This window comes from Crocodylus siamensis, chromosome 1, assembly GCF_052110815.1.
Source record: "Crocodylus siamensis isolate JL-2025a chromosome 1, ASM5211081v1, whole genome shotgun sequence".
NCBI classification, from domain to species: domain Eukaryota; kingdom Metazoa; phylum Chordata; order Crocodylia; family Crocodylidae; genus Crocodylus; species Crocodylus siamensis.
Window position 1 is genome coordinate 88,250,247 of NC_143395.1, and position 15,544 is coordinate 88,265,790.

The following is a 15,544-nucleotide window of genomic DNA, read 5'->3' on the forward strand; positions in this document are numbered from 1 at the left end:
CATAGTGTTAATGGATTTGCAATGTCTCTATTGCCTCATTACTGGAAACAGCTCAAAACACAGAAGTCTTTCAGTGTATGCAAATAAGGCAGAATCATCTACCTGAGAGTTAATATTCTCTACTTTTAAGTGTATTCTAAATCTAATGTTTGTATTTAGAGCATAACATCCTGTTCTTTTTTTTTTTTTGTGGGCAAAAAGCTAAGCAGGCTCAGGCAGCTGTTTGATGTTGGCTTCAAGTGTTATTAATTTCATATTCTATTATTCTTTTCACTGTAGCACAAGTGAAGCTGATGTGGAGGCTGTCATGGATAAGTTGTTTGATGAGCTGGCTCAGAAACAAAATGATTGTACGTAAGTTAATTTCTCTTGAAAGAGAATACATTTAGAACACAATGCCCAATCTCCACTGACCAATTAATAAGTTCCATTGCTGTATATGGGTTGATGCCACACTCAAGTGGCAGTCATTGTATCAGCATTTTGTCTAATTTATGTGTTGAATCATGTGCTATTATTCATCAAGCTATGCATTTCCTATCTGTAAGAGATGAATTTTATAGTAATTATCCAGACAAGATTGAGTCTTTGTTCATGTTCCCATAGTAACTAGACCAAGGATTCTGAAAGTGCAAGGCAGAGAGCTGAGGCTGAATAAAGCATGTGGAACCATTGCAGACTTCACATTTGAAGAGCTGTGTGACAGAGTGAGTACCCAGTCAAATCTAGATCAGTTAACACTCAGTCTTTTCACAATGTTTTTAATTTGATATTTCCCGAACTACAAGTAACTCAAACTTCCAAGCTTCTAACAACTTGGGGAAAAGATTTAAATTCAAAAGGGAAATATAGCCCTGGGAAAGAGCAGAAAATGTTTCCTTTTGGATTATAGCACAGTAGCTCACACTTAAAGGCAATCTGGGATCTAATTGAGAATCCAAATAGAATTATGTGGCTGATATAATAGTTTTGTTTTATTGGTTGAATATTGAAATATATCCATATCTAAATAGAGTTATCATGATGTTAAGATTTTGGGAGAACTTGATGCTCATTCAAGGGGCTGATGGCATTGCCAAGCAGCAAACAAATGAATGCCAAGTGTCTTCCAGCTAGGGTCATTGCACAGCTCAGTCATAACTAACACTAGTTCTGCTATTCAGTCTTGTGCTGCATCTAAGCAAAGATAGTAAACAGCCATCACTCCATGCTATTTATAAGATGTGGTCATAAGGTAAATGGGATGCATCACATTGTTTCACACATGACCTAAAGTTTGAAGATGGATGTCAAAAAGCAAGTGTAGCCCACTGAACATTCATTTGGTTTCTGAAATAATAATCTTAGCTTGTTAAGTAACTGGATTTGTAAGATAGACTGATAACACATATATTATTAACATTTTTCAGCACTCTTTGTTAGAAGAGCCTTTTTTAGTTGCTTATGATTCTGCCAAATTCGAACTATATTGGAGTAATTAAGGTTCTGTGCAAAGGAATCTGTGTATACTGTTTGCTTTAAGCTATATGGGAGTAATTAAGGTTCTGTGGAAAGGAATCTATGTATACTGTTTTCTTTAAGCTGAAGCCTTCCTCCAAGAAATTACATGAAAGCAAAGTTTAAAAGAACATTAAGGATACAAATTCAGGCACTCAGAATTTGGGATATGCCAGGATTCCCTGCCCATAAGGCTTAATCAATTTTGTTCTATATCTGAAGTATGGTAGTCATTCATTACATGATCACATACAAACTTTTTAACATAGACCCTCTGTCTTCCTCAATGCACAGGATGGAAAGTGCTTATGTGAACACATTCAATTTTCTGTACTAACCTGATAATTCAGTGTGTGGCTCATACCTTTTGTGACATACCATTCAAATCATGCTCTGTATACAGCATTATTTATTTCATCATGGAATTGTCTATGGTGCTCATCACTAATATAATATAAGAGTTTCACAAAGGTGAATTAATTCATCCTCACAACATCTGTGTCAGGTAAGGTGGTACCATGTCCATTTTACAGGTGGGGATTAAGGAACACAAAATGTCTGAAGTGTCTGCTAAGTTTGGTTGCCTGACTTGAAATGCCAAGAGCCTGATTTTTTTTCAGTGAATGTAGCATTTGATAGCATTTGTATATTCAATATCCAATTTCCATTGGCATCGGTTGCCACTGAGAGCTTATCATTTCAGCAGATCTGGCACCCACAAAATGGAAAACATGCAGTTAGTGACCACCTATGAAAAAGTTTGGATTGATTTATCCAGCATTACATAGTAACTCTGCAGCAGAAACAGAGATAATTTAAATTCTCCAGAGATGACTTCAGCTGCCTGAACCATGAGACCATCTTTTCTTTTCTTTCCTGCAATCTCCTGATGTACTTGCTATGCACCTTATGAAATCCTCAACAAAGGAGGTGGGAGTAATATAGACAACAGCCTTGTTAAATAATACAACCCTGATTCATTATGTGAGTGCTGTTTCTTATGTGCTCTCAATAAGACAGCAGTACTGTGGAAAAATGGCATCTGATCTTGGTAATTCAAGATAGTATCACAATTAAACTCGTGGCCAAGTAAGATGGCAAAGAACACTTTAATTCTGGAATTCCCTAAATTTGGAGTGTTCAACTTTGCAGACGCAGTGGTCTTTTAACCTAGGCAATTCCTTAGGAATTTTAAGAAGTAAACTAAAAAACTTGGGAATTCCATTCTGAAGAATCATACTGACCTCTGTCTAGGATCATCAGTGTGGTTAGGAACTTTTGGTCTACAAAATACATGTCTGCCATGTGAGCTAACAATAACTAGAAGCAAAAGTAGATTATAGAGATCAGCTTGCTAGGGAAGTTGTTCACGATCAGGATGGTGCATGGCTGCCACTTCAGGATAGAACAACCTTGTGCCTGTTTCTATGAGATGACATGCAGGAAGCAGCTGTGGCAGAAGGGGGCGGCTAAGGAGGACACGAGCCCCAGGCATTGACTTTAGAAAAGGACCACCTGAGGTCCCCTTTTCCTGCTGGTTTGTGCTCTGGGCCAACATTTCCCAAGTACAGCGGGCACTTCTGTGGTTGCCCACCCACTCTGGGTTCCCCCTGCATGCTTGTGCAGCTTACAAGTGAATCAGCAGCAGGGTAAGTGACAAGGCTGCAGTAGGGTGTGCGAGAGCAGCCCTCAGTACAGATTGGGAGTGCTAGGGAGACAGTAGGCATTTGGATGCTTTGGGGAGGTGGTGCAGAGAAATTCCTGGAGCAGGGTAGAGAAGGGCAAGGCGGGTGGGAGGGTGAGCAGCATCACAGCAGGCAGAAGGGGAAGCATGAGAGTACCCACCATATTTGTGAAGTGCTGGCTCAGGGCCCAACCTTTACTAGTTGCACCTCTAGGAAATCAGACCACATACATTGTAGTAAATGCTTCTTCTGCTGGGCTCAGACAGGGCAAAATAGCAATGCTTCAGACTCCAGTACCAAATCCCCCAGCTGAGGATTGGGCCCTGACTTTCTCCCAGGGTGCTGGGTGAGTTGTGCCATCAGTTGCCTAGCAGATAAGGTGCATTTTGCCCTGGGAAACAAAGAAGCCTGCCTTGGCATCTCTCTATCTTGTGAATCCCTGTGGAACCCCCAGGGTCCAATCCATGAGACTCAGGGCTCACTGAATGAAGGAGATGCCCTGCCCTCTGCACTTGCATGTCAAGGCATCATGTTCTATTTCTCCATGTGGCTACATGTACAGCTGATTTAATGGACCAGTTTGCTATAAATGTGTATGTGTTTGTACATGTGTGCATGTGCACACCATTATTTTAATGCACTGTAATAATTACACTTTTGAATTGCAGAGCCACTATACTCAGAAAAGTTAGGCAGGGGCGTCTTTTGTCTAAAAAAATTGAGAGCAACTGCCTAAGGGGTAGGACAAATAAGAGGTAGCCATGAATCCCAGTGGTAAAATGGGTACCTGAGCAGCAGCAGCAAAACATTGACATTTAAAAATCCTACACTCCTGTTCTACTTTGCCCCATTCTAAACCTTCCACACTAGTTATTGCCCTCTTGTATCACATTCTCCCTCCATTACCCTCTGAATTCAAGCTAAGCAGCTTTCAACTTTCTTCTTGTTATCTTGACACCATGACAATGAGAACATGATCCTACGATCCTGTGAGTTGCAGATAGCATGATTTTGGAAGGAATAGCCATGGATTCTGTGCATGGAAGGAAAATAAATTAGTAGAGAGGGAAGTATGTGTTCAATGATATGTTCTTGTTCATTTTGTCTTCATGAGAAATGCTAGACTGGGGTTTTGGGTCCTGAATATCCCAGCTAAGAGCGGTTATCTGTTTTGTGTCACTGTCAAGACACAAGGATATTTAGATTTTGGATCAAACTCATTGTTTCAAATTAAAATGGTTAATCTCTCCCTGTCAGCAGTGGAGTAGACCTAAGCAGTAAGACTTTATATTTAAGTCAATTACTAAATCCTTGAGAATCTGGCAGGAATGGCAAGTGAGAGTTTTCAAGCGAGTTTACAGGATGTGGTGGGTAGTTTTTTCCTGCTGTGGTGTTTCTACAAGTAGTAGTAGAGATGGATAATAAAGACACCTCTGCTTGACCTGTGTTTTTCCTTTCTGCTGGTAGACACAGCTGATTTCTGGTGTATGAAGTATAGGCTGGGAAGTCATGGTAGAGAAAAGATACATAATTTAGAAGCATAAGTTTAAATACTACAATAGCTATGGAGAAAATAATGGCTTCTTGGGCAACCAGACTCAGAACTTATTGCCACAGACCTCACAAAGAGATTTTGCAATATGGAAAATGCAAGACTTAATTTCAAGATTAACTGGGACTATGAAATTACTAATGAATGATGTATAATATCATCCCATGTTGGAAGTGATGCTATGGCCTCATCTATAGCTATACAGCTATAAACTGTTTTGGAGAGTTAGGAAGGGCAATGAATTCCCAAGTGATCTTCTCAGGGACCCTTCTGCTACCATGCCTGAGGGAAAAGAAACACAAAAAAACCCTGGAGATAAGCTGTTGGCTCAGTGACTGGAGCAAAACTAAATATTTTTAATTTTGTGGAACATCAGAAGGCAGCTAAGTGGAAGAGGAGTTCTATGAACAGGACAGTCTGCATCATAGGTCAGTCTCAGCTGGAGATTAGCTTGTAGCAGCCTGGTTCATATTAAGTGAACAATACAAAGGAAAGATGATACCAAAGCCAGTGAAGTACAGGCTGCTTATGTCACAAATAAATTGAACTGATGTTACAAACTGATGTTACAAAGATAGTGAAGCAGAAGGCAGGGCAAGGCAGCACCCTAGAAGCTAACTGGCATAACGTTTTGTAGGCCACAGACTCAAAGGTGGTCTGCTTCAGACTAACGTGACTAACAACCGTACTCAAAGATAGTGAAGAGAACATTTCTCAATTGCTTTATATACAACCCTATGCAGTCTGATAACAAGGAGGAGGAATTGAAAAAAATAATTGATGAGAAGAAATCTGGTAAAATTGATATTATTGAAACCTACTGGGGTCATCAGAATGTTAAAATCTATAGTTATAGACTGCTTAGAGAGCACAGATTGGGTTATGGAAGTAGCTTAATGGAGTACTTACAACGATCCGTGATAGGCCACTGAATCAAACCAGATGTGGTTTTTTTCTTAAACATCTGTCTGCAGTATGTATATAGAAAAATTGTTTGTACAAATCCTGGGGGATTTCTGCTTGGGAGAGAGGTGCTGAAAATATAATTCAGCAGGTATTAAAACAAAAGGTCTAAAATGATAGATTTTTTAATATAAACAGACCTGGACCCAAGATGAAATAAGCTTGGTTCTCATTAAGATAAAGATTAATTAATTGCTGAACTGGAGATTGATATTTGGATTGGGACCAGTGATTGTGACCTTATGATATTTGGTATGGCTGAAAATAATCCCAACTGATAAAATTTGTCTGTGCTTCAAATTTCCCGAAGTTCAAGAAAACCGTAAACAAATTTATCTGGGAGGGAAGATGTTGACAGAAAATGTGAATGAAACTCAGGAGCTCTTTCTTAAGGAAAAGAAGTTTTTTTAGTTATCCAAAAAGCTGCCATTTCCCTGAACACCTTTTGGCTAAAAGTTTATCCTGATTCACTGGCAGTTAAGGAGCCAATTTAAAGATAAAGAAGCAATAAAAAAAAAATAGACAAAGGCAAATAATATTAAAATCTTTCTAAAATGTGTAAGAGAAACTAAAGATGTCAAGGAAAAAATATCTGGCAAAAGGACAATAAGAAGGTATTTTTAAAGTTTAACAGGCTCAAAAGACATTCTTACAATAATATAGACCTGTTACTAGATGTAGATTGTAACATTTTCAATAACAATACAGAAATGGAAGAAATGTTCAGCAAATAGTTTTGTTCTGTTTTAGGTTATAAGCCAGCTGATGTTCTTATATCAGGAGAACGATGAAGTATTGTCCAGGGCATTGGTATCTAAGGAGGATGTTGAACATCATCACTAGATATTGTTTAGATATTAGGCTTGGATAATTTGCTTCTAAGAGTCCTAAAAAAGTTGATCAAAGAGATCTGTGACCTGCTGATATCCATTTTAATAAATTTCGGAATGCAAGGGAATTCCCACTAACCAAAAATGTTAACATTCTAAAATGTCAAGTGCAGTGACATGGGTTGTGAGGTTTTTGCCGGTTCTGGGCAGCCCAATGTTAAAACTGATACAAGATTCAACTGATACAGAATTTATGCCAGTCAACATGGTTTTCTGGAAAATAAGTAATGTCAAATAAAACTGCTGTGATTCTTTGCTGTAATTTATAAATTTGGTTGATTTAAAGGCAGCTGCATGGATATGATGTACTAAGGGTATTTGACCTGCTAATTAAAATATTGGCACTATAAAATATCAGTACTTTGTGTTCAAAAGCTCATCTAAAATCTTTCCTGACCAGGAACTTGGTCCAGAGAGAGATCACCTCCAAAAATATCCTGGCCTCTCACTAGACTGTCATAGCTACATCACTCCAACAGTACCACAGTAATTGAATACTTATTTATTGGTAAGGGAGATATGTGAAGGCACATGTCAAATGGATTAAAAATTGGCCAGATGAAAGAACTCAAAACAGTTGTCAGTGGGGAATCATCATCAAAAGAATGCAAGGTTCTACAGGGCTTGGTACTGGGCTATTCAACAACTTTTTTTTCAGTTTTCTGGAAGAAAATATGAAATTGCTGTGGATAAAAATTTAAGTTAAGGTAAAGAGTTACAGAGTGGTAAATTGCAAGAAAATGAATGTTATACAGAGCACTCTGTATAACTTAATAATCTGCAATCCTAAAAAGGATTTAGAGGTTATAGTGGCCAAAGCAAGTCAACATGAATCTTCAGTCTTAAGTGATGCTAAAAAAATGTGTGATTCTTGGATGTATAAACAGGAGAGTACGGAGGTAATTTTACATCTCTGCATAGCATTAATAAGACTGGTACTAGAATACTGTATGCCATATTGGTGTGTCAACAATTTTTTTAAAGATGTTGAAAAAAGAGAGTGCCAAAAGAACTGCAAAAATGATTCAAGGCCTAGAGAAAATGCTTTACAGTAAAAAAAAAATTAATCTCTCTGTTTACCTTATTAGAAAGAAGGTGGGAAAGTACCTTAGTACAGGATACGGCTACCTTCACAGAGAGAAAATACTAGGTATGTAAAGAGCTGATTAATCCAACAGAAGAACACATAAGAAAAAACTACTAACTAGGAGCTACAGCTAGACCAAATCAAATCAGAAATTAGGTGCAGATTTTTTAACAGTAAAAGTTGAACAAACTGCAAAGGGAAGAAATGGATTCTCTATCTCTCAGAACTTTCTATAAGAGAGATTGGATGTCTTTCCATTAGAGAGATTTTAGACAAACATAAGTTGTTAGACTCAATAGAGGGGTGAGTGAGTGAACTAAATGGTATGTAAAAGTTATACTAGATGGTCTTTTGGTGCCAATTTATTCCACTGGTTCCCCTCAGTTAAAAGGAGTAATGCCATGAAAGCTGCCCAGCCGCAACAGCCCAGGGGTTGGTCATGCTTAATTACTCTCCAGGGGAATGAGTGCTGACTATGAGTGAGATCCTGGTTTTCTCTGTTTAAAAATCCCAAATTCTCTTATTAAAAAATAAGACAAAAAATGCTGCAGATTCCCTAATTAAAACCCCCCATAGCTGCATTTTTCCACAACTAAAATGAAACACCGCTAATATAGGTATCAGTTGAACACAATGTTTTATTGATATATTTACAGCTTTAAAGCAGTCTAGAAGCCTACCAGTGCCTCAATCACTTTAATAAAATAAATTCTAAATACCTATATATTTTGGCATTTGATTTTGTTTTTTTTTTTTTTGTCATAGAAAATCAGAGTTCCCCCTGCCCCCTTTGCTCACCGGGGTAAGGATCCAGCTGCAGTCCCCGTCCCCCACCCGCCCCAGTGCTTTGGTGCTGAGCAGTCCTGATATGCCGGTGCCCTACCCCTGTCCAAGTGCCCATGCCAGTGCCCTCTCAGTCCTGATCCACAGTCCCCCAACCTGCTGACCCCTGGCCCTGCCAGTGCCTGTCACTCCCAGTCTGCAGCCCCCAGCCCTACTGGTGCCTCTCACTCAAGCCCTGCTAGAGGGGGCCCTCAGCTACCCACCACCCTGACTGGCCCTGCACAACTCACAGGATGTTGGTCTGTGGGGACACAGTGAGGATGGCCTCCAGCAGGGGGTGGATGCAGTGCATCTCGTGCAGAAGCACAGGTAGCAGCTGGGCCACCCCACACTGCACTGCACCACTGGCTGGGGCTCAGGTGCTGTGGGGAGGAGCAGTGCCATGCTCCACAGCAGTGGCATGAAGCCAAGCGTGGTTCTGGCCTAGGCCATGCTGTGGGCAGCAGGAGAATGGCAAGGGGCTCCAGGTGCTCTCCATCCCAGCTGGGTCGGAGCACAGTGACTGTGGCTCATGCAGGTGGCAGCACAGCAATTCCAGTCCCAGCATGGGCTGGAGGAAGCAAAAGAGGGATGCCTAAAAGGCCCCCTGCCCCCTTCCCTCACTGGAGGGGCAGCACCCCCTGGCAGGCCCTGTTGGCAACAGCACGGAGCTGGGCTTGCTGGTGGCACCCAACACTGCCTCAGAACCCCGCTGTCCTGCCACAGCCCCTGTGCCTGGATATCTTTCCCCAGCACTGGTAGGCGCCCACCCCCACTCTGCGCACCCCTGCCACACATGCGCACGCACACACATCCATTCCCCACAGGCCCCTGGATAGTCCCCAAACCCTAACTTTCCCCATAGACTTACCTTTATCCAGTTGCTGGCGCTGTTCCCACCACCCTGCCTGGCTGTATGCCAGACATGTGTGCATGCATACATGAATATGGCACCTACCTGCCTCCAGTTGCCCTCTCCCTCGATCCTTCCAGCCCCAAGCAGCTCCTTCCAGGCTGGAACACTGCTAGCCTGCAAGGGAAAACTCAAAGTTTCCTGCATTGTTCTCTTTTAAGGGGGGGAAATCCATGTTTTTGTCCTTTAAATGAGAAAATCCATGTTTTCCCATGGCAAACAGAAAACACAGATCCCTGGTGCTCACTAAGGTCACACAGACAGAAGCTATGTGGAGATGAAGTATGCTCAGTGCAGATTGGAGAAACCCTCTGTGCTAAATACAGACAGTCAAAAAGCCCTAGGCTGTATTGATTCAGTACATGCAGGTTAGTCTAGGATACAGAGACTAAATTGAAATGGAAGTGAACACACATTTACCTTTGATTCAGGAAATGCAGCCACATGCCTTCAGGGGTTCAAGCCAGAAGCTGGGGAGTGCTACAGCATGATTCTCTGGCACATAGCCAGCGTGGGCTATGTATTTGCTTTCTCTTCCTGCTGCCCCTAAAGTCTCTGGGATTTGCAGTCCACAATCACAACAACAGGACTCTGCATGCTTGCTCATCACTTCCTCTTCTTGCTTCCAGGTGCCTCTGGGATTTATAGTCCACAGTTGCAACCAGCAGTAAGTTTGAGCTCGGGAAGGGGTATTTAACTCCCCCCTCCCTGGCCTCAGACTCCAGCTGGGGTTTGCCGGGGGGTGGGAGGGGAGGGCATTCCCTCCTCTTCCCCCGCTGCTGACTGGGCTACATCCCCAGCTGGACTTGCCTCCCCACACTCTTGTCAGCCAACCCTCACTGCTCAAGCTATGGAGCACAGGGGCGGGGCCAGCCCCTACTCTGTGGAGCAGACAGCACAGCCCAATCTGGGGCTGCAAAGCATACTGGGGGACTGTGATTTAACTTGAACCAGGAAGGGGTCTGGGACAGAAGTGTCATAAACTGATTTGACCCATATCAGTTAAGTCTGATACTACATTCAACCAGGTTTGTCTTAAACTAGTTTCAGGCTTTTTGAAACTGGTTTATGTGCACTGAGCTTCTGTTCTGTTATAGGTTTAAACCAGTTTCTGATCACTTAAATTGGTTTATGTGTAACTTCTGTCCCTAGCCCTGCTGAACGCACTGGTTTAAGAAGAGGAAGCATGTTTTATAATGGAGACTAGCCATCTGCTGTGCAAGCATGTGTGTGTGAGATATTTACTTGACAGACGTAGAGATACATATATAAGGTATTTGTTTATAAAGAAAGTTTGTGCGGACACTGTTGCATCTATATCACCATCCACCAGGGGAACTTAAAATATTTATGTAAATACATTAACAAATGAAACCTCTCTCTCATTTATCACTGGTATACCCATTTGTAAAACAGTACTTGATTTAGAGAGTATTAACTTCACTTTGAAATTCTTATTGAGTGCACTGTAATTGTAGTAGTGACATTTGAAGTGTATGCTAGTTTCTTGGTCTGGCACATGATCATCTCTTGGCAAAGAAGCACAGTAAAGTTAAGGCTGTACAGTAGGGATGTCAAATATGTGGTCTGTAAGATGGATCTAGTCCATAGAGCCACTCCATCCAGCCCACTGGACTACTGGCATGGCTAGGGAGAGTGGGCTGCTGCAGAATAGCCACAGTCACCCTCCAGTCACTTTGCTGGTTACCACTGATGTGGCCCTCAGGCCCTACCACCTACTCTGAGCTGGAGTTGAAACTGCTGCTGCTGCAATGACAGGGCACACACAGAAGTGGCAGCTCCAGTGCAGGGCACTTGGTGGGGGCTGGAGCCACCACCATGTTCTCCAGTCTAGAGCCAGAACTGCTGGAGTTGTTACCGCAACTTCATGCCCAGGTCCAGGTCTGGCTAACAAGGACCCCCATGGTCTGTATCTGGCTCAGCGCACAAGTCTGACACCCCTCTCCCACCTTGTGGCAGCCCTAAATATTTCAGAGAATGCTATTTAATTTATGAATCTCTGCTGGAGTACATAAGGAGCAAGGATGTGCAAGATGACAAGACTTCCTATATAGAAAGAGATACTGTTATTTATAATCTGAAAACAAAATTAATATTTGTTCTGGATGGAAATTTGCTATAAATTTGTTCATGGTAACTCAGACGACCAACACGTTACATTTAAAACATAATTAAGTGATAATTACACCTTAAGTAGTAACCAGCCACATTTGCATTATTATGCCATAAATTGAACTGCATGTAGACAAGCCACAAAGTTATTCCATATATAATGCTCATTTGAATCATGCCTTAAATTGAATGTGTGTCTAGGACCTGTCAAAACTCCATGTGCTGCCTGATGGTGGGCTCCTTATATATAGAGAACTATAAAACCACATGTGCTACCCAGCTTGGTGGCAGACAGGGTTTATACAGTTCCTTGTGCATAGGGAGCCCAGTGCCAGGCACCCCATGTACCTAGACCTGTCAAAACTATGTGTGCTGCTCAGTTGGGCAGCACACTTAATTTTAGAGCTTCTGAGGTATGGGGAGTCCAGCACTGGGCTGTTATAGCCCAATGCTAAGCTTCCCATACATTGAGCTGATTGTCAGCTGGGACCGGGGACTGGTTTGGTTCCTGGCCCCCATTGGCAATCAGCTGATTGGTTCCATTTTGCTGTTGCACAGGGGAGCCCAGCAAGTATAGCACAATTGGGGTCTAATTGCTGATTCCAAAATCTCATGTCATGCCATGCCCACATGGCATGGCAAGACAAATGATTGTTGGGCTCAAGGATTAGATCCCATTACATTTTAAGTTGAACATCTGTCAGGGGCCTCAGTGATGGTACAGTCTGTACTAATGAAAATCCAAAAATAAGTAGAGTTCCCAGTTATAATCAACTATTTGAAGATTAAGAAATATGGAAAGAAAATGACATTTTGCTGAAGCCTTTTTTGCTAAATCATGTCAATCAAATATCTGTTTTGGCAAAGGGGTGGGGAGGAAGGAGGGATTTTGAAATTTCATGTCAAAATAAAATCTTGATTTTTTTTTTTCCCTTCATTTTTGTGTTACATTATCCCAAAGCATTTCAGTAATAATAGTGTACAATATAAGATGTTCTGATGTGTCAGGTCCTATCATGGCATAATAACTGGAAATATTCCTGTAATTTATTTTTAAAATTAAGGGCAGCTGCTACTTCATGCAGATTGAAAATCTTCTCTTATTTGCTAAATCAAAGTAGAATACAGAAAACAGCTGCTCCTCTAATTAATACACCGAGTGCTTTTTTTATTGAATGTTTCAGTGTCAAACTGTTCCATTACAACATAAACAGGAGGCTCTTTGATCTAGAAAACAATGTTTCAGTTGGTGCTAAGTAGCAGCTGTTCTTAACAGTCATAAAAATAAATAGAATATTTTGACTACTTCTAATATGTTTTACTGACATGCCATGTTATTGACTTGACCCGATAGATTATATTATGAACTTTTACTACTGACGTCGCAAAATACTGTAAAATAATAAAATCAAAATAAATTTCAAAATAAATTTTTTCTTGGGAAGTAAAAATTGTAATTGTTTTTGCAAAAGGAAATATTTTTTAAAAATTATTTTGGAGGGAATATCTGTTTAGCCAGTAATGACAAATCATTGGTTTTCATTCTGATTCAGAGTGCTGATAAATTTCTAAATCCAACAGAATTTCTTAGTTTTGACCAGCTTCAGTTAAAATCAAACCTATACAATAAATTCTTAAGTGAGTAGTAAATGCGACAGTGCTTAAGAAAATGGGAGGAAAAGCCGAATGAAAAAAGTTTAACCTATTTTGTTTGAGGGTGGGTGGGGAGTTGATCCTAAAAGTAGTGGCCGTTTTATCCTCTGACCCACCAAAAATTTATGATGATAGTGCAGGACTTGGCATAATTAGCACTTAGGCCTCATCTGCACATTATATCTAAGACACGATATTTTTTTAAGTTGTGACCCAGCTACACTAATTAATGGAGTGATAAAACAAGTAATAAGCTACGTTATTCCACAAAAAAAAGTGTAATAACTTCGTAGCTGGTTATTATCATGCCATAAACTGAATGTGTGGCCAGGTGTCACAGGGGTACACCACCAGTCCCACAGCTGACAAGACTCAGTGCCAGCAGCATTCCTGGCATTGCCCCCACTGTGAGCCTTGTCAGTTGTGGGGTTTGTAGTGGGGAGAACACTGCTCCTGCTGTGAGCCTCCTGAGGTGCAGGGCAGCAGGGAGAATGCAGCCCCCGCTGTGAGCCCCATTAGCGATCATGACCCTGGGTCCCCCCTGCACTGGCAGTAATGCATGATGGGATCTAATATGCAATCCTGCAATCGTGCCTCCTGCCATGCACATGTGGCGTGGCACAAAGTGCAATTGTGTGGATTGCTCATCATTAGATCACATTGCACCTTTACCTGCACATGTAGAAGGGCCCTTGCTTTTACCAGCAGTCAGAACTGATAATATACATTTGTTTTTCTGGGGGGGTTTCTTGTCCCAAACCACTTCTGATCTTCTTTTTCCTGATGTTCCAGATAACTTCTCCCTTTTATTAAGCTCAGATTTTTTGTCCCATCATCATCCTCTTTCTTCTAAATCTCGAGCAAATTATAGTTTTCATTAGTCAGAGGTTCTTGGCAAAGGTTCTGAGCACAATATTGAGATTAAAATTTCTGAGTTTCTTTTTAACTTCAGGCAAATACTCCACAAAACTCTAACACAGGAGTGATACATGAGAATTGCATGAGGTTGGAGTTATTACATGCTTACAAAGGAAATAATAATTCTTTGGTAATAATTTATATGTTAATCATAGAAAGTTAGGGTTGGAAGGGACTTCAGGAGGTCATCTAATCCAATTCCCTGCTCAAAGTAGGACCAGATCCAACTAGGCCATCCCACCCAAAGCTTTGTCTAGCTGGGTTTTGAAAACCTCCAAGGATGGAGCTTCCACCACCTCTCTGGGCAACCTGGTCCAGTGTTTTACTACCCTTCTAGTTAGAAAATTCTTCCTAATATCTAACCTAAACTTCCCCTGCTGCAACTTGAGACCATTGCTTCTTGCTCTGTCATCTGCCACCACTGAGAACAGTTTACCTCCATCCTCTTTCAAACCCCCCTTCAGGTAGTTGAAGGCTGCTATTAAGACTCCTCTCAGTCTCCTCTTCTCTAGATTAAATAAGCTCAATTCCCTCAGTCTTTCCTTGTAAGTCATGTCCCCAGCCTCTTCCCATGTTTCCCTATATTTATACCCCTTTCCTACCCCCTACCTTTGGCTTTTAGCCTTAGAATGTGTCTTTATTTCCCCATTTTCCTAGTTATTTCAGTTCCCAACATTAACATTTTATCTTTTCTTTCCCATTTGTGATATTCTCTCTTCCATTTTTTTCTTTTCTTTCATTCAGTTCCACTCAAATCCTTGAATACCCCTAGTTTTGTGACTTCACCTAGTGTTCTTGTCCTTGTACTTTGGTATCTTTTTTTCTCTTGGGCTTAAGAGTTAGGGCTGTGCAAGGCTTCAGGCAGAGCTTTGGATCCGGAGAAGCTTTGATAGCTTTGGGGTCCGAAGCAGCATGACTGGGTTGAAGTGTTGGCCTCGTTAGGCTTCCCAAAGCAGTTCAGAGCTTCTGAAGCACTTCAGAACTGCCTCGGAGATCCGGCCATAGGGTATAATGGGGAAACACTAAAACATCTATAACTTTGTTGTTTTTTTGTCTGATTTGGATTACATTTTCAGGGGTGGCAGTCCCTGCAGAGACCATGACGCCTGCCAAGTTTCAAGAAGTTCGGTGCAGGGGTTTGGGTGGAAATGCACCCCAAATTCCTGAAAGCAAAACTCATGTCACATCTAGGCATTACAACGTAGGAGGGTGTGAAAACTGCAGGGTTGGTAGCCTATGCTGAGGCCACAAAGCCTGCCAAGTTTCAAAAATATTGGTGCAGGAGTTTGGGGGTAACTGCACCCCAAATTCTTGAAAGCAAAACTCCTGTCATGTCTTTGTTACAACATGGGGGTCAAAACTGCAGGGCTGGTAGCTCTTGCTGAGGCCACAAAGCCTGCCAAGTTTCAAGAAGATCGGTGCAGGGGTTTG

At 41.4% G+C, this 15,544-nt stretch overlaps 1 protein-coding gene across 3 annotated transcripts in view; it reads left to right on the forward strand.

The window, feature by feature from the left end:
- The window catches only part of AFG1L (AFG1 like ATPase), a 127,257-nt gene that overhangs the window by 70,852 nt on the left and 40,861 nt on the right, over positions 1-15,544 (forward strand). For all 3 annotated transcript variants that reach the window (XR_016441157.1, XM_090037644.1, XM_090037652.1), the window contains 2 exons: positions 280-350; positions 607-707. Coding sequence is in view for 2 of the 3 variants with exons in the window: in XM_090037644.1 (XP_089893770.1) it covers positions 280-350; positions 607-707 (172 nt within the window). In the remaining variant the exon portion in view is untranslated. The remainder of the gene's footprint in view (positions 1-279; positions 351-606; positions 708-15,544) is intronic.